At 44.7% G+C, this 18,903-nt stretch overlaps 1 protein-coding gene across 1 annotated transcript in view; it reads left to right on the top strand.

Moving 5' to 3' along the window:
- Positions 1-9,637, top strand: part of CA5A (carbonic anhydrase 5A) — a 35,729-nt gene extending 26,092 nt beyond the window's left edge. Inside the window, 2 exon segments of the mRNA XM_077453359.1 lie at positions 3,970-4,125; positions 6,049-9,637. Of these exon segments, the coding sequence (XP_077309485.1) occupies positions 3,970-4,125; positions 6,049-6,231 (339 nt within the window). The 3' untranslated portion in view covers positions 6,232-9,637.
- The last annotated feature ends 9,266 nt before the right edge of the window (positions 9,638-18,903 follow it).

The raw sequence follows: 18,903 nt of genomic DNA, 5'->3' as shown, positions 1-18,903 counted from the left end.
CACTGTGAATGACACCCAAACAAACCTGCAAAATGCATATGGCCTGCAATGCAGAGCAGCAGGAAGTATGGTGTCCATTGCATTGTGATAAAATGCAGTCTTGTCCATTTTCACGTGTTCTGCCTTTAATTTTTTGAATGGTCTGTTCAGTGCAACTTTTGTTAACACGTCAGATGTGTGAATGGGTATGTGTACTCTGTTCCGTGGCAGTGTTGTCGTCTTTTCCTGCAAACTCCTGATTTGAACTACAAGCCGCCATGGCAATTTACAGTGCACTTTCTCTGGTAGCCACCTCAGTATATATGTATTTATCAGCTGCTGCTGAAATTGAATGCAAATACCCAGTGTTCCCCAATAATGACAAATAATATTAATCCACTTTGTGGGCACCAGATGCCTTTGCAAACCCAGATATTACCTTTATTAAAGTGGTAGTGATATAATTACTGTGCTGTACGTAGCCTGTGCACTGAGCAGAGGCTTTGGTGAGGGCCCCCCCCCCCCCACTACTGAAAATGAAAGGAGGGGGCGGAGACAAGACCGGTCACCATGCACATGGACAGAAAGCAGCAATGTGCGATCTTTATAACAGGAAGGAAAAGTTTCACACTGGACTCATGCACAGATTTAGAAGAAATACATAAAGCACACCAAGATTCAAGAATACACGATGAATAGATTTAGACAATATTTACTAATCCCACAGTTCAGCTTTAACAAAAAAGAAATCCCTATTTTTCCTCCAGCGCTCTACATAACTAATCATTGTTCTTTAAGGGTTTAGTGTTATTTTAATGGCATCAGGCTTCCACTTTGAAGTTTTTGGTGTTTCCTGCTGTAATAAGATTACTCGAAGGCCTTCACACCGAGCTTCACTATAAAAGATTTTCCTTCCCTTTTGGGATTTTTTCAGATCCTTAAGTCCGACTTAACATTTCTCCTCCGGCAGAGTCTCGGCTGCTGCTTTTGTGTCTCCCAGTTTCCTGAGCACTTTGATTTGCCAAGACAAATAATTTGAAGACTCCGAACGATTTTTTATTTTATACCATTTCATGAGATTCAAGAAACTTCTGCATTTTTACCAATTCCTAAATTGTTTACCTACATTTTATACAATGTTCTTGAACCTTAATATCGCATCATAGCCCTGCTTTGGACATGTTGACTCGAAGAGAGAAAAGATGATCAGAGGAGTAGGAGCTTGTCTATTCTCCACTAGAAAAAAAACAATCGGTTAACCCTTGTAGTGCAAGCATAGCCCCACTCCATCGGATAAATTTACATTTTCCTGGAGTTGGGCTTTAAGGCAGTTCAGATGTAGACCTCAGGAATAGCCAGGTCTTCCCACATGCTGAGGCTAATGCAAGGGAGTCCGTCTTTACTTGCTGGATCTGTTCCTGTTATTTTATGAAGGATGTGAGAAGTTGGTGGGCAGAGCCAGAAATGCAAAATACCCAAACGTTTATAGGCATTCAAACTGCTGTGTATACAGAAAAAAAAAATCACATTGGTGTGTGTAATAAAATATACAGACTTTATTTGTATTAATTTTTTATATATATATATATATATATATATATATATATATATTATATATATATTCTAAATTATTATAGCTCGTCTGCATTGTTGGGTCTGGTATCTCCTCTTCCTCTTGACAATACCCCACAGATTCTCTATGGGGTTTAGGTCAGGCAAGTTTGCTGCCCAATCAAGCACAGTGATGCCATGATCATTAAACCAGGTATTGGTACTTTTGGCAGTGTGGGCAGGTGCCAAGTCCTGCTGCAAAATGAAATCAAAATCTCCATAAAGCTGGTAAACCGACCTTCTCCGTCCCGCAGCATCTGCATACACACTAAAGGATAGATGGGCCGGGGACGTGGGGCAGTTGGAGGACGAAAAATGGGGGGACGCACTGGGTACCTGCAAAACGGTGTCTACCAAACTCTCGGACCGCCTGACACAAATATACATCATTCACAGGGCTTACATAACCCCCCGCCGCCTCGCTAATTACAGACCGGCTCAGAACCCCTGTTGTCCTAGGTGTGACAGTCCGTTCAGCACTTTCTTTCACCTTCTGTGGTCATGTCCAGTGATACACGATTACTGGTCTCACATAGTCAAGTTTATACACAACGAGATGGGATCCCCCCTGACTCTATGCCCCAAACTATGTTTATTGGGTATATTCCCGGACCCGGACTTTGACAAGCCCCATACTACTTTCCTACAGGAAGCACTATTTATTGCTAGGTTGCTGATTGCAAAGAAATGGATGAGAAGGACACCCCCGACCATGCAGAAATGGATATCTACTATTAATGGTGTCCTTCCATATAAGAAAGAAAATATATGCACACAGGGGCTGCCCAGCTAAATACAGGAAAATTTGGGACATGTGGTTAAACAATGCAGCTACTTGCAACGCCATCACCGATAATCCTTGATCCCAAATGTAATTGCCTCTCAGATTGTCCATCCTTTTTGCTTTTGCCCTTTTTTTATTTATTTCTCTGGTTTTACAGTATTGATTGTTTTTAGCTCCTCTGCCGTCATGTACATGTACAGTAGTCTACCTCCTACTTATGTGACCCTACTGGTGATTCTGTGCTGTACCTTCTCCATACACATGGTCTCTGTTGCTCTCTGTTCTTATCCCGCATACTGCATTCTTGATCTCACCGCCTACTGTATGTATTTTGCATTTTGTATCTGTGAACCTTCTCAATTAAATAAACACTTTCTTTGTAAAAAAAAAAAAGCTGGTAAACCAGTGGAAAGCATGAACTGCTTTAGAGGGCTGCGCTGACATTGGACTTGGTTAAAACACTCTGGACCAATACCAGCAGATGATATGGTTCCCCAAATCATCACGGCCCAAGACCTGGTTCAATGATCATGGTGGTATCGCTGATCTTGATTGGCCAGCAAACTCACCTGACCTAAACCCCATAGAGAATCTGTGGAGTATTGTCAAGAGGAAGGTGAGACACCAGCTGTGTGTAATGTAGCTATATATATGATTTTATTTATTTATTTATTTATTTATTTCCTTCTTTTGGTTTTGGAATCCTTCCCACTAAAATCTCATATAATCTGTCCTTTATTAATCTGCTACTTTCATTTTAAAATATCCCTGACAAACCTGCCATTAAGGTATTTGTTCAGGCACTTCCTATTATACGGTGACAACACTCTGCCCCTGTCTTTCAATTGGGCTTCTGCATTGTCACCCTGTCACATGCATTCTGATGGATTCTACAAGTGTCTGTTCTGACACACATCGCAGATATGGTCCACTGTAGTTGCAATCCATTTCATGCAGCCATCGCTGAGGTACATGTAATTGTGAGTTGGCTAAAAAGAAGCTATGATAGATCTACAGCTGTGGGATGTAACAAAGGTTATAAAAAAGGCAAAAAGTACTTTATTAAAAAAAAAAAAAAAAAAAAAAAGTGGATAACGCAACACATCGTGAAGCTTTGAAGGGGAACCTGCCGCTATTTTAAGATAGTCTAAGATTTCTATTAAACATAAAACAACTAATCGTAATCAAAATTAAATAAAAATTCCAGAATGTGGATATGAAAATGTATGTCACATTATATTTTGTATAACTTTTTTGTTGCTTTATATTAAATTTAATTGATATTGAAAAAAAATATTAACTATTTTCATAAAGCAATGGGTTATCACGGGGTACACAGTGCACTGTCCCCTGTAGTCACTGTACAGAGCAAAGATTTGCAAGCAATGCTGGAGCAAGTCCATGCAGGCAGGAAGTGGCTTAAAAAGGTTAGAGGAGATCAGCAGCACTTTGAGATGTGGGGGGGGGGGATGCTAAAAATAAAATTTTATGGGAAAAAAAAAAAGGAACACAGGACCATTAATTATTTCATACACATTGCACAAATCAAACTAAATGTCATCCCGTTCACATTCCTTTTTGTTTGTTTCTTTTAGGATGCTCTTACTGAATTCAATTATTTTGACCCCTCCTGCTTTCTGCCAACCTGTAACGATTACTGGACATATGCTGGCTCCTTGACCACACCGCCGCTGACCGAATCCGTGACCTGGATTATGATGAAGAAACCCATTGAAGTGGACCACAGTCAGGTGAATCCTGTTCTGAAATTCTTTTAAAGTCCAAGAGTGACCCCAACCACTCGCCCGCAGAAATGTGACGAAGATGTGTTAAGATTTGATGGACGTCTAAGAATTTCTCTCCATCGTGAGAAAGGGACAGCCGGTGGTATTAGAATTTAGAGCGACTTTGTCACTAGAATAAAACTGATAACGAATGTGCCTTCTGCAAAAGACAGCATTCAGGATTTTCCTCTCTTGCTGACCCTGCAGCCAATTGGCCCTGTATTTGAGAAAAATTGCCTCTTGAAGCATCTTCAGAAACACAGTTCACAGGGAGTATAGGTTATGTGTTCCACCTGCCACCCCCTGTCCTGTGGTCATGTGGATCATGAAGGAATCATTGAGTGCAATGTTTTTTAAATTTTCTCCTGAATCCTGAAGCGGACCTCCAGCTGTTGCAAAACTACAAGTCCCATCATGCCTCTGCTTCTGAGTGTCATGCTTGTGGCTGCCAGAGTCTTACTATGCCTCATGGGACTTGTAGTTCTGCTACAGCTGGAGGTCTGCTAATTGCATATCCCTGCTGTAGACTTTTCCTCCAGCTCCATGTTGTAGACTGGTTACGGTGGTTAACTACGAGTCCTTCTGCCACAATGGCAGATGGAACTTGCAGTTTATTTAGTCAGGTGGCGTTGGGAAGGATTAGAACCCCTGATGAGGTTTTATTATTATTTGGGCCTCCGTTAGAGAAATTGTCCCTGTTGCAGACTTTCTCTCACTTCTCGACTGATGAAATGTTTGTCAATGTGACATTAAGTGAGGAAAAATGTCAGACTGGGGCAGGTACCCATGGAAAGTTGGATAGTCCAGGTGACGACAGGAGCATACCTGAAGGTGGAGGGGTAGCAGAGGGTACTGACAGTGAAGGGAAGCAGGCTAGACAACTGTGGGGTGTACTTGAGGCTGGGCAGAAGCACAGGGATGCACTTGGATACATGGATGTCACTGGTGTTACAGGAATCTGCAGGGGTCACTGGCGTGCACGGGGGTCACTGGAGAGGTGGGAGTGCACTGGGGTCACTGAGGACACAGAATGGCATGGGGGGACTAAAGATTGGGTCACTGGAGAGGCGGGAGTTCACGGGGGGGTCACTGGAGAGGCGGGAGTTCACGGGGGGGTCACTGGAGAGGCGGGAGTTCACGGGGGTCACTGGAGAGGCGGGAGCACATGGGGTCACTGGAGAGGTGGGAGCACATGGGGGGGGGGGGGGTCTCTGAGGACATGGGAGTGCACTGGGGTCACCGGAGAGGGTGGAGCACACGGGGGTCACTGAGGACACAGCATTACATGGGAGCATATGGGGGGGGGGGGGAAACTGAAGACACGGGAGTGCATCGGAGTCATTGAGGACACAGGAGGGCATGGGGGTAACTAAGGACATGGGAGGGCATCAGGGGTCACTGTGGTCATGGGAGGGCACAGGGATCGCTAGAGATGGGCACTAAGTATTGCAGCAGGGGGCTCGGCTTTGGTGTAGCAAAGCATTCTTCAAATGCAGAGCAGTGTGTTGAAAGTACCTTTTTAGGAGCATGCTAATCAGAAGAGCTGTCTCTTGATTAGCTGCAGTCCTGGCACTCTAGGCAAAACTGGTGTGGCCCTGAATAGCTGTAAAAAATTGACAGGGGTTATAACTGTTTTTAGCTAGGTGTACACGTTAAGAAAGTGTCCTCCGCCTCCAGCCTCGGTGGACACTAAATCAGCAAAATCACCCCTGTCCAGTGAGCAGAGAGCTGACCCCAGATGCAGTGATCCTAAACCAGGAAGTAGTATATTGGACTAGCTGGGCTGTTGCCACTCAACTGGCTCGCCAAAATGACAAATCCCTTGGCAGATAAAACCATAAATATATTGAACTAATTGAACTAATGCCTCTTTTGGTCTCTCCCTTACAGTTGGCCGTGTTTCGCAGTCTCCTCTTCAGCGCCGTAGGGGAGGATGAAAAAAACATGGTGGACAACTTCCGCCCTCTTCAGCCGCTAATGAACCGCACCGTCCATTCCACCTTTCAGCCGGCACTCAAATTGTCTGATTTCAAAAAGGATGATGCCGAATCGCAACACCAGCAGAAGGTGTAATCACCTTGCTTGCCAGAGGCCGAGAACGTTGGCGAAATCTGAAGCACTTGCCATTCTGAAAACTGCACAGCTCCGCAAAGCTACCTGGATTTATACTTCCAGATACATGTAGTGTTACTGAGTATGACCATATCAATCAACAACGCCATAGATGGGATCACCTTTTATAGAACACTTTTACTATATATTGTTTTACTGGGTACTTCGGGATTAAGATAGCTTCCTTTTGTTCTTGTGTGTTTTTTGTTTTTTTACTTTTTCTGTAAAAAAAAAAAATAATGGTTCTAAGTGACCTTAAGACCTAATATCTGTCTTAATTTCAGGCTGTGGGAGGCTGTATCTGGTCACATGACCTAGGCCTGTGAAAAGTGGTCTATCTTGATACTACCTAGTTGTCAGGGGCTAGTGAAGGTTAGTGGGCACTGTGCCCACCTCACCGGGGCTCTGTGTGGACTGAGGTTTTAGCAGTTCTGTGGATTTAATAGGAAAAGCACAATATTGATCAGGGCGAGGGACCATAGCCATGGTGCTGATCTTTTATAAGTTGGTGTGGCTTTTTTTAACAGGTTGGTTAGGGTTATAGGTTATGTGTTATTGGGGTTTATTCAGTGCTATGAGTTACCTGATACATATTGCCTTAATTTATAGCATGTGTTAGTTTTATTGCTATTATTCTGGCTTGGTTATTTTGTGGTTAGAGAAGTATTTGCTGGCTTTTAATCGTAAATGTGCATTCATCTTGTAAGTGTCCACCCTTAATATGCCCATGCAGGATGAAGGGACAGGTCCACTTTAATGGTAGCCATTGCAACTGTACATACACCTCTTCCCTTCACTCTGCTCCATTCAGCGATGAGAGGAAATCTTCAGACTTGGAGCTTACACAGAAAGCATTGGGGGGGGGGCAAGCATCAATGCTCTTATGCTGCGGCGAGGGAAATGTAGTAATTTGACGGGGGGGGGGGGGGGGGGCGTATGAGGGAAGTGAGCTACATTGGGGGGAGGGTTGCGTGAGGGAAGTGGGTCACTTTCCTCAACCCCCCCCCCCCCCCCCATTGTTGTGTGGGGGAGGTGAGTCATAGAGTCATATTTAAGGGAAATGCATCTCATTGGGGTGGTAGGGTGAGGGAAGCAAGCTACATAGATGGGGAGGGGGGGGGTTGGGGGAAGTGACTTATTGGTGGGGTGGGGGGTTGGGGAAGTCACTCATTAGTGGGTGGGGGGTAGTAACTCATTGGTGGGGGGGGTTGAGGGAAGTAACTCATTGATAAGGGGGTGGGGAGGGGGTAGTTGGTGTGCTTCGTGGGGGGGGGGGGCTGTAGAGGGAAGTGAGTCAAACGGGGGAGGGGGGGCAAGTCACATGCTCTCCCTTACTTAGAAGTATTGAGTATTACTCCTCTCTTTCAGCAGCTGGGGAGCAAAGAGCAGATATTTATGTGCAGCTGATGGGGCCATCATCATAGTGAACCTGTTGCTTTGCACATGGGCACAGATTTTCTTTTACGCACATTAGATTTTTGCACCAGTCAGGTTCAGACTTTAGTATCACTACTGATTAATCCAGCATTTGCAATTAAAGCTTCTGAATCGCTCAACCCTGGTAGCTGTAGAATTGCATAGCATGTAGGAGTATTAACACGGCTTCCTCCTTTATTGGTGTCCCCAGAGCACAATCAAACCATGCATTTGAAAACAATAAAAGAAACAAGTTTCCACCTTTTTATTGTTGAATTGTGCATTTTGACTGGAGTTCTGTTTTAAAGCAAAATAATAACCTAATCGCATCCCTCCCCACCACCACCACCAGGCATGTACTGGCCATTGGGACTACAGGGAGTTTCCCGGTGGGCTGATGGCTCAGTGGGCCAGTCAGGTGCAGTCCTGGAGCCGCTCCTCTCTGACAGTGAGTGATTGCGATTTCACTTCTGTTAGGTGGAGCAGCTGCCGTCACTTGCTGGAGAGAGCATTAGGCCTTCTGCTCCCTCCAGCCTGCAGGGGGAGATAGACAGCTGGCAGACGTTCCATTCTCTCTCCCCTTATCACTTGTCACTTGTCACATGACTGGAAAGAGGAATGAGAAGCTGCCTTCAAAACTGAGTACACGTGGGAGGGGGAGGGGAGGAAGGACACTCTGATGTAAGGGGAAGTGCTGATGGAGACACTCAAAATTAAAGTGGGCCAGTCATGATGACGTCCAGGGCCACATTTTTGTCCCAGTCCAGCCCTGACCACCACCACCATCATCACCACCACCACCACCACCACCATCATTCTCTATTAATCATGTCTCTGTATACTCAAACAAGCTTAAAGTACTTGCAGAAACCCCTGCTGTCTCTGGAGCTGATCATGTGATTGAGTGCCAAGGCACTGGTCACATGATCTTGGCTGAAGTTGGGATAGGTGTTTAGGCAGAGCAGGTGAGCTCTCTCTGACCACTGGTCAGCACGTATATTATTTTATACACACACACACACTCTATGTAATGAGAAATTGTAGGTTTGGGGATGTTTTGTAGTCCTACCTCCTTCCTTTGTTTTTTTTTTTTATTTATTTTTTAGATTTTATAAACGAGAGGATGAAGCTTGTCTTGTGTTCCATGTGAACTGTATCTGTAAAGCTGCTGTAGATCCTCCTGTATGGAGAGGAGGGATTTCTGTCCTTGTATTGCACATTGGTGGGTCTTGTAGATAATAAAGGCATCTTATGGTCTCATATTATATTATACACAGTAGTTCTCATTTTATAACTATTCTGGGGAGTGGAGCGCGTGGATTTAGTCGTTTTGTGTGTTTTATTTTTTTTTTTTTTTTTTTTTTTAGGGCAGCTGGTTTTAACTCCATGGCAAAATTTAAATGGTCCTCATTTCATAAGGAACTACAAAAAAAAAAGGCCAAGTTGTCTCTAATGATTTGATTGGCTGCATGCTTCAGGGGCAAAATGGCTGCCGCTGTGTAGGTCAACAGTACGCCTTTAATGTTCCGTTTTTATGGTTTGTGTTTTATACGTTGCAACCTTTTCATTCATATCATGTTAATGTACGAGTTACTGTACAACCTTGTGCTTTAAGCGTCTTCTTATGTTAACTAAGCTCTGATGGTGTATAAAGGAGGAATACAGAAATGTACATAGAAGAAGGTGAGCTGTTTGGTTACATTGCGCGCTTTCCCTGTGCGATCATTTAATGAACACAACGTTTTACTCCTCATTCAGTGTCTATGATCGGGGTCTGAGTTTATCGTCTGTCTTTGGTTACAATAAATATACATAATAATTACCCCAAATACTTCTAGATGTGGGGTGTACTAAGATTTTATATTCTTTGTGGCCTTCTTCTTTATTTCCTGACATAGAAACATTGTAATTACACTTTTGAAGAAGTTCTATATAAAAATGTTCTACATGTGATTGTCTCTTGTCTCTTATTATTCTGATCTTGGAGTGTCTGTGAAGGCAGGGCTGCTGATATGGTAGTACAGCTGCCCTGTACTGGGTTCCGGGCCCCATCCGTTCAAAAGGGGAGCCCGGGCACCTGTTGAGCAGGAGGTCCGGCTGAACTGCCTTAGGCTTGATTCACACTAATGCATTTTTTGATGCATTTTGCAGAAATGCAGGGACATTCCTATTGAACATGTTCACATCAATGCGTTTTTGTGCCTCTGCGTTTTTGGAAAGGGTCTGACTTTTTTTCATGCAAAATGCAGCATTTTGCATGTAACAGAAGTCAGTGGACCTGCATCAAAAATGCAAGTACCGTGTTTTTACAGCTCTTTTTCCGCAATTTGCGTTTTTTTTCATTAAAAAAACAAAACAAAAAAAGCAAAGGGTGGCAAAATCGCGGTAAAAACGCAAAAAGCACTGCAAAAAGGCTCAATGTGAATCGAGCCTTATTGCAGACACCAATCCTCTTCTGCTTCCCCCTGCAGTGCTTCCTGCTTCTCCTTCTTTTCCCCTCCGGCTGCACTGCAGGGGGGATTAGTTCTAGCACATGTGCCCCTTTTATCTGCTGTCTGGGCCCCGCTGTGCGCCCCTTTCTCCCCTGCAGCGCTGCCAGTTTCCCCTCCTCTCACGCTGGCAGCCGCTGCAGGGGCGCACAGCGGGATGTTTTAAAGTGGAGTGGTGGAAGGAGTTGGTAAATATGTAATTTACTTGCCCATCCTTTCCTGAATGAACACAGTGCTTAATCAGCACCAATCACTCCTGTGTCTATTTATCACTAAACTGTATTTACTATGCTTCAGTTTGTGAAATGAGGAAGCTTCGAAGTGCTTCCTATTCTTTTATTCATGCAGCTGAGGCTACAGAGATAAATCTGTCCTCGGTCACTTTTGGACGGGGGGGAGGGGGCTCTGCCAGGTAGGCTGTATGGGGCCCCCATGATTTCTAACAGCAGCTGTGTGTGAAGGATCTCGTTTATCGCAGTCGTGGTTTATCTATGAGAAGTTCACACTCAGCTGGACTTGTTTGTAATATTGCGAAGGTTTCACCTCTCATCCAAGTAGCTTCTCAAATCTTCACCTTTTACAGAACAAGTACAATGAAAGCTGAAATGTAATCTTCCTATATTTTTGCCTTCTCTGGTCCCCCCTCCCACCTAACCAACATGTTAATGACATTTTTAAAAATAAAACCTTTCTGTTTTTCATTATTTTATATTTGAGACTCAATGATGTCATGGCTGAGTCTCTGTTCTTCTCTATGCAATGCAGGCAGGTCATTGCCGGTGGGAGGGGCTGCCCCAGTATTGCTCTCAGGAGTCCTCATGCAAAAAGTGGGCTGGTTCTTGGGAGGAGTTATGCAAATATCAAAATACCTTGATGGGCAGGTGTCAGTCTGGATGAGTGGGCGTTCCTAGGCAGGCTATATTTGCATGCAGATTGCCCACATGTGACGCTGAGCCTCCGTGATTGAAAGAACTGAATATTTTGATAGCCAGGAAATGAGGCAGGGCTGGATCTGAGTTGCTGCAGCTTCTAATGCACATCGTGAGGAGTTCACAGTGTGCAGGGAAATCGCAGAATGTCATTTCAGTTCAGGAGTGGAGCCGTTCCCATACATATTGCAGTCCAATCTACTTTGTGCTTTGTAACAATCTGCCCGTTGATTGATTGTTTTCTGTGCGCAGTAACCGAGATTTCCCATGCTGCGCTGGGAAAGATTTTTTTATTTTTTTTCCCCAACGTGGGAAAATAATGAGAAGAGGTTCTATTGAAATTCATGCCGCTCCCATGTCCATCCTGCTTGGCTGCTCTATGTAGGTCGATTGGCACACAAAGCACTTCCACCATGGTCAGAATCTGATTGTATAATCCAATTACTAGGCTCATAATTGGCCTTGGTTCACTGTCGGGAATATATACGGGATTATGAGTGCCGGTCAAAAATGACAATGGCTGCTGCCTAATGGTAAAATGTGCAGCTGTTCCTCATCTCTATCCTGAGGCAGGCCATATACGGTTCGAATCTCGGCTGGCACAGCAGGAACCGGCCGAGGTTCTAACTGCAGGTACCAAGTTGATTTGACCAACTTTGGTACAACCAGCATGCCAGGATTTAAACCCCATTACACGCTATCAGATTCTGCTGATTTTTGCCTTCAGATTTACCAAAACCATGTAGTGCAAGGGCCTGCCTGATTGTACACACATTGGAACTCTTAAGGTTTGACCTCATATTTACACGGTTCTGGTAAATCTGAAGACAAAAATCAGCAGAAAATCTGATAGTGTGTATGGGGCTTTACCTGTGATTATGGCTAGGATATCTCCGCTCCCGTCATTATCGCTAGGATTTATCTGCTAGCAATAATCACTATCTTCTCCCGCCGGAGATGCCCTCCTGCCGGGAGAAGACAATGGCTGGGCAGGGGGGATTTCCCCATCAACACTGCCTGTGTTGACGGGTGTATAGAGCTAATTTCTTTCCTGCAATCCGTGGTTGCAAAAAAGAAGTCCACTCAATGTTTGGCCGGACTTATCCTCCCTTTATTCTTTATGGGTGCTTAACCCTGAAGAGAAGACCACTTCTTTCTGAGCCTGCAGCCATTTATCATAGCCACAGCCCCACCCCCTGACACAGCAGTGTTTAAAGTGGTTGTAAACCCTTACAACCAACTTTGACCTACAGGTAAACCTAGATTAAGGCTTACCTGTAGGTCCAAGAAATATCTCCAAAACCTACACGGTTTAGGAGATATTTGCCGAAAGACGGGCACTGAGCGCGGCGCTGTCAACGGCGATATGCCGCAAGTGGCGGCTCCTGTGCGCATGCGCCGGAGTGACGCCATCGCGGCTTCGCCGAATGACAGCGGCGGAGCAGCGAAACCCACCCGAGAAGATGGATGCTCCAGACTACAGGGGACAGCGGTGACTTCGCTGGCTCCTGTGTCAGGTAAGTGACACATAATGGACTACTATGCAATGCATAGTAGTCCATTATGCTTTACCTTTGCAGGGAATCAAAGAGGACGTAAACTCATCAGGGTTTACTTCCTCTTTAAGTGGTTAAGCCATTCTGTTGTTGATTTACTTCTATGCTTTGAGTCGTCGTCCTGTTGCAACACCCATCTTCTGTTTTTCCTTCGATGATAGCAATCCATGCAGGCCCCGATGCAGCAAAGCAGCTCCAAACCATGATGCCCCCACCACCATACTTCACAGTTGGGATGAGGTTTTGATGTTGGTGGGGTTCACATACTTTTTCCACCTGCACGGTGAATGTTTACATGGTGTGTTCAATAAAAACATGGTAACATTTAATTCTTTGTGTGTTATTACTTTAAGCAGACTGTGATTATCTATTGTTGTGACTTAGATGAAGATCAGATCACATTTTATGACCAATTTGTGCAGAAATCCATATCATTCTAAAAGGGTTCACATACTTTTTTTTTTCAACTGTACATCTATGGTTGTTACTCACTTCTCTTTTCTGCTTCCTCTCACCTATCCAAATTGAATTCAGCTCAGTAAATAGCATATTAAACACAAGCAGTGTAAGTATCTAAATTTGACATGGTATTACCCTCTTACAGGCCCTGTACAGCAGAGCTGAGAAAAGGGGGAGGGGGAAGCAGCACAAAGAGCCAATCGGTTCAGGTGCCAATAAAAAGAATGCTGATAGGTGAAGAGAGCAGAATGATGAGCTGAGATTACTTTATCCTTCTGCTGCTTCTTTTTTCACTGTCCATTTACAAAATGGGGGTGGATCCATGACAACCTGGGCTCAGTGGAAGAGGGTTGGCTGTCAGACTGAGGACATCTATTGGAAGAAAAAAAATTACTACATGGAAATTGCTCAGGATTGGAGGTGAATATTGCAGCTAAAGCTTGTTTTTATTTGAACAATAAGGCTGGGCTATTTATTTGTATCTTGCTGTTTTTTAGCTGTCCACATCCTATGCAGTGCAGGAAGCCCGGCCCTGTGATATCAATGACACCGTGGGGTTGATTTACTAAAGCAAATCCACTTTGCACTACAAGTGCACTTGTAAGTGCAGTCGCTTTAGATCTGAGGGGAAGCTCTGCTGATTTTATTATCCAATCACATGCAAGCAAAAATGCTGTTTTTTTTTTTTAATTTTCCGTGCATATCCCTGTCAGATCTACGACTGCACTTCCAAGTGCAAAGTGGATTTACCGTTAGTAGATAAACCCCCCCATGAGTACACACAAGCAATGTGCAGTAAGATTTTACTGAGATCATCCAGAATTAAAATGATGGGTTCAGTTGATGACCATCTGACCTACATTTGACCTGTTTCAAGCGGGTTTTGCATTTCCATAGACTTATATGAGAATGCATCAAAAGACAAGTACCCCCCCCAAGGGAAAGTATAAGGGACTTTCTAAGCAACAGGGGAGAGAAACATTAACAGAAAATTCTATAAAATAGCTTTTATTATGAAAAAATATATAAAATTAAGGTGCAAATGTCGCCAATATGAATAAAAACAGTAGATTACAATCATGAATCGTTAGTGCATGATAATTGTAGACATAATTGCACTAACGATTCATGATTGTAATCTAATGTTTTTATTAATCACTGGTGACGTTTGCACCTTAATTTTATATATTTTTTCATAATAAAAGCTATTTTGTAGAATTTTCTGTTAATGTTTCTCTCCCCTGTTGCCTAGAAAGTCCCTTATACTTTGCCTTGGGGGAGGGGGGGGGGGTACTTGTATTTTGATACTTAAAGTGGGGTGCCCCTAAAAAAAAAAAAAAAAAAAAAAATTAAAAGCAGCTACAAATGCTGCAGCTGCTGACTTTTAATAATTGGACACTTACCTGTCCCAGGGTCCAGCGATGCGGGGGGAACGAAGCCCCCCTCGTTCCCCGCTCCGCTCGGTGAAACATGACGGTGGATTGCTGATTTTTTGGGGAAGTGATCTCACCAGCCTGGGCAAGGAAGAAGGCAGACTACGAGGGACCCCCTAGCAACAGGTATTTCGAGGTGAGTAAAACATTTTTTTTTCCAATTATTATTTATTTTTATTTTTTTTAAGAATTTTAAACACTTTTTTATTTTTTGGTGGCAACACCACTTTAATCTGGGATTGGCAACACTGTAATCCCTATGGGTGGATTTATATATGTATATATGGGAATGCAAAACTGCTTGAAATAAACAAAAGTACATAGTTACAGGTTGAAACGGTTGTGTTACATTGCTAGAGCAGGAAGGGGAAATTGGCACTTTGTATGAGGCACAAGAACAAGTAGGGACAAGTGCCTCCATCCCTAATAACCTGACAATTATCAATTGGGATGATGGTACTGTTATATGTATTACGTATATTTTGTATTTGAGGCTATACTCCGTCTATGGCTTTATCCCTAATAACTTGAAATAATAAAATAAGAAATGTTTGGGACTTTATATGAAGCATACAACCAAAGAGGCAACGCGAACAATACTGCCTGGCAAATATGTCATTATTGATAACTACAGTTGTGCTCATAAGTTCACACACCCTGGCAGGATTTATGATTTCTTGGCCATTTTTCAGAGACTATGAATGATAACACAAAAACATTTCTTTCACTCATGGTTGGTGTTTGGCTGAAGCCATTTATTATCAATCAACTGTGTTTACTCTTTTTAAATCATAAATGACAACAGAAACTACCCAAATGACCCTGATCAAAGGTTTACATACCCTGGTGATTTTGGCCTTATAAGATGCACACAAGTTGACACAAAGGAGTTTGAATGGCTATTAAAGGTGACCATTGTCACCTGTGATCTGTCTGCTTGTAATTAGTGTGTGTGTATAAAAGGTCAATGAGTAGGGATGAGCCGAACACCCCCCTGTTTGGTTCGCACCAGAACCTGCGAACAGACCTAAACTTCGTGTGAACTTTAGAACCCTATTAAAGTCTATGGGACTCGAACGTTCACAATCTAAAGTGCTCATTTTAACCACTTGAGGACCGCCGTATTGCCATTGTACGTCAGCACAATGGCACAGGCAGGCATAATCACGTACATCTACGTGATTGCCTTCCAGCGGGTGGGGGGTCCGATCGGACCCCCTCCCGCTGGTTACGGCGGTCCGATTCGGTCCAGGAGCGCTCCGTGATGAGGGGATGGCCGTTGGTTTTCGGCCACCCCCTCTGGATCGCTCCTGGCCAATGAGAAGCTTCCTCCCCTGTGTATTGTTTACACAGGAAGGAGGAAGTGATGTCATTCTCCTCGGGGCGGTCTTTTTGACCGGTGTAGTGTCACAGTTTGATGCCTATCACAGGATGGTGCGGAAGTGACGTTGTTGCGTACTGCGCATGCGCAATGCGCTCCAAACGCTCGCGCCGTGCGTTCCAACATAGTTTCGGCAATACAGTTCAGCGAAACCATCACATAATGTTACGGAAGTGATGTTACACACAACACAAACACGGGCCACGTTGTTGCGTACTGCGCATGCGCGATGCGTTCCAAACACTTGCGCCGTGCGTTCCAACATAGTTTCGGCAATACAGTTCAGCGAAACCATCACATAATGTTACGGAAGTGAAGTTACACACAACACAAACACTGGGCCGTTCGTTACAACACTAATACTTCCCTTGTTACCTAGTAGGTTTTGCATTGCTGGGACTTGTAGTGCCTATCCTGAGCTACATGCTTCAATGTTCAGTGTCCTCATCCCTATCCCCATGCTTCAATGTTCAGTGTCCATCCTTATCCCCGTGCTTCAATGTTCAGTGTCCTCATCCTTATCCCCGAGCTTCAATGTTCAGTGTCCATCCTTATCCCCGTGCTTCAATGTTCAGTGTCCTCATCCCTATCCGCGAGCTTCAATGTTCAGTGTCCTCATCCTTATCCCTGTGCTTCAATGTTCAGTGTCCTCATCCCTATCCCCATGCTTCAATGTTCAGTGTCCTCATCCCTATCCGCGAGCTTCAATGTTCAGTGTCCTCATCCTTATCCCTGTGCTTCAATGTTCAGTGTCCTCATCCTTATCCCCGAGCTTCAATGTTCAGTGTCCTCATCCCTATCCCCATGCTTCAATGTTCAGTGTCCTCATCCTTATCCCTGTGCTTCAATGTTCAGTGTCCTCATCCCTATCCCCATGCTTCAATGTTCAGTGTCCTCATCCCTATCCGCGAGCTTCAATGTTCAGTGTCCTCATCCTTATCCCTGTGCTTCAATGTTCAGTGTCCTCATCCCTATCCCCATGCTTCAATGTTCAGTGTCCTCATCCCTATCCGCGAGCTTCAATGTTCAGTGTCCTCATCCTTATCCCTGTGCTTCAATGTTCAGTGTCCTCATCCTTATCCCCGAGCTTCAATGTTCAGTGTCCTCATCCCTATCCCCATGCTTCAATGTTCAGTGTCCTCATCCTTATCCCTGTGCTTCAATGTTCAGTGTCCTCATCCCTATCCCCATGCTTCAATGTTCAGTGTCCTCATCCCTATCCGCGAGCTTCAATGTTCAGTGTCCTCATCCTTATCCCTGTGCTTCAATGTTCAGTGTCCTCATCCCTATCCCCATGCTTCAATGTTCAGTGTCCTCATCCCGATCCGCAAGCTTCAATGTTCAGTGTCCTCATCCCTATCCGCGAGCTTCAATGTTCAGTGTCCTCATCCTTATCCCCCTGCTTCAATGTTCAGGGTCCTCATCCTTATCCCCGAGCTTCAATGTTCAGTGTCCTCATCCCTATCCCCCTGCTTCAATGTTCAGTGTCCTCATCCCTATCCGCGAGCTTCAATGTTCAGTGTCCTCATCCTTATCCCCCTGCTTCGATGAGGACACTGAACATCGAAGCATGGGGATAAGGATGAGGACACTGAACATTGAAGCTTGCGGATAGGGATGAGGACACTGAACATTGAAGCACAGGGATAAGGATGGACACTGAACATTGAAGCTCGGGGATAGGGATGAGGACACTGAACATTGAAGCAGGGGGATAGGGATGAGGACACTGAACATTGAAGCTCGGGGATAAGGATGAGGACACTGAACATTGAAGCAGGGGGATAGGGATGAGGACACTGAACATTGAAGCTCGGGGATAAGGATGAGGACACTGAACATTGAAGCTCGGGGATAGGGATGAGGACACTGAACATTGAAGCTCGGGGATAGGGATGAGGACACTGAACATTGAAGCATGGGGATAGGGATGAGGACACTGAACATTGAAGCTCGGGGATAAGGATGAGGACACTGAACATTGAAGCACAGGGATAAGGATGAGGACACTGAACATTGAAGCTCGCGGATAGGGATGAGGACACTGAACATTGAAGCATGGGGATAGGGATGAGGACACTGAACATTGAAGCACAGGGATAAGGATGAGGACACTGAACATTGAAGCTCGCGGATAGGGATGAGGACACTGAACATTGAAGCACGGGGATAAGGATGGACACTGAACATTGAAGCTCGGGGATAAGGATGAGGACACTGAACATTGAAGCACGGGGATAAGGATGGACACTGAACATTGAAGCATGGGGATAGGGATGAGGACACTGAACATTGAAGCATGTAGCTCAGGATAGGCACTACAAGTCCCAGCAATGCAAAACCTACTAGGTAACAAGGGAAGTATTAGTGTTGTAACGAACGGCCCAGTGTTTGTGTTGTGTGTAACTTCACTTCCGTAACATTATGTGATGGTTTCGCTGAACTGTATTGCCGAAACTATGTTGGAACGCACGGCGCAAGTGTTTGGAACGCATCGCGCATGCGCAGTACGCAACAACGTGGCCCGTGTTTGTGTTGTGTGTAACATCACTTCCGTAACATTATGTGATGGTTTCGCTGAACTGTATTGCCGAAACTATGTTGGAACGCACGGCGCGAGCGTTTGGAGCGCATCGCGCATGCGCAGTACGCAACAACGTCACTTCCGCACCATCCTGTGATAGGCATCAAACTGTGACACTACACCGGACTACGAGGAGAACAGTAAAAGTAAGTGTGCACCAACACTACACTGACATGTAGGTACACACAGGCACACAAACCCCCCCCGATCCCCCCCCCGATCGCCCCCCGATCCCCCCCCCGCCCCCCCCTCCCCCCCCAGTCACAGTGTCACTGATTGCATTGATCATTTCTTTACTGATCAATGCATTCAGTGTCAGTTGTGACAGTAAAAACTGTCAGGACAGTTAGTGTTAGGTCCAGGGTAGCCCCCTATCACCCCCCAAT

The sequence above is a fragment of the Lithobates pipiens genome, unplaced genomic scaffold (assembly GCF_037356315.1).
Source record: "Lithobates pipiens isolate NorthernLeopardFrog02 unplaced genomic scaffold, aLitPip1_a1.2 Scaffold_10, whole genome shotgun sequence".
Taxonomy (NCBI): domain Eukaryota; kingdom Metazoa; phylum Chordata; class Amphibia; order Anura; family Ranidae; genus Lithobates; species Lithobates pipiens.
Note: the sequence above shows the minus strand (reverse complement) of the source record. Positions and strands in the feature narration are given on the sequence as shown.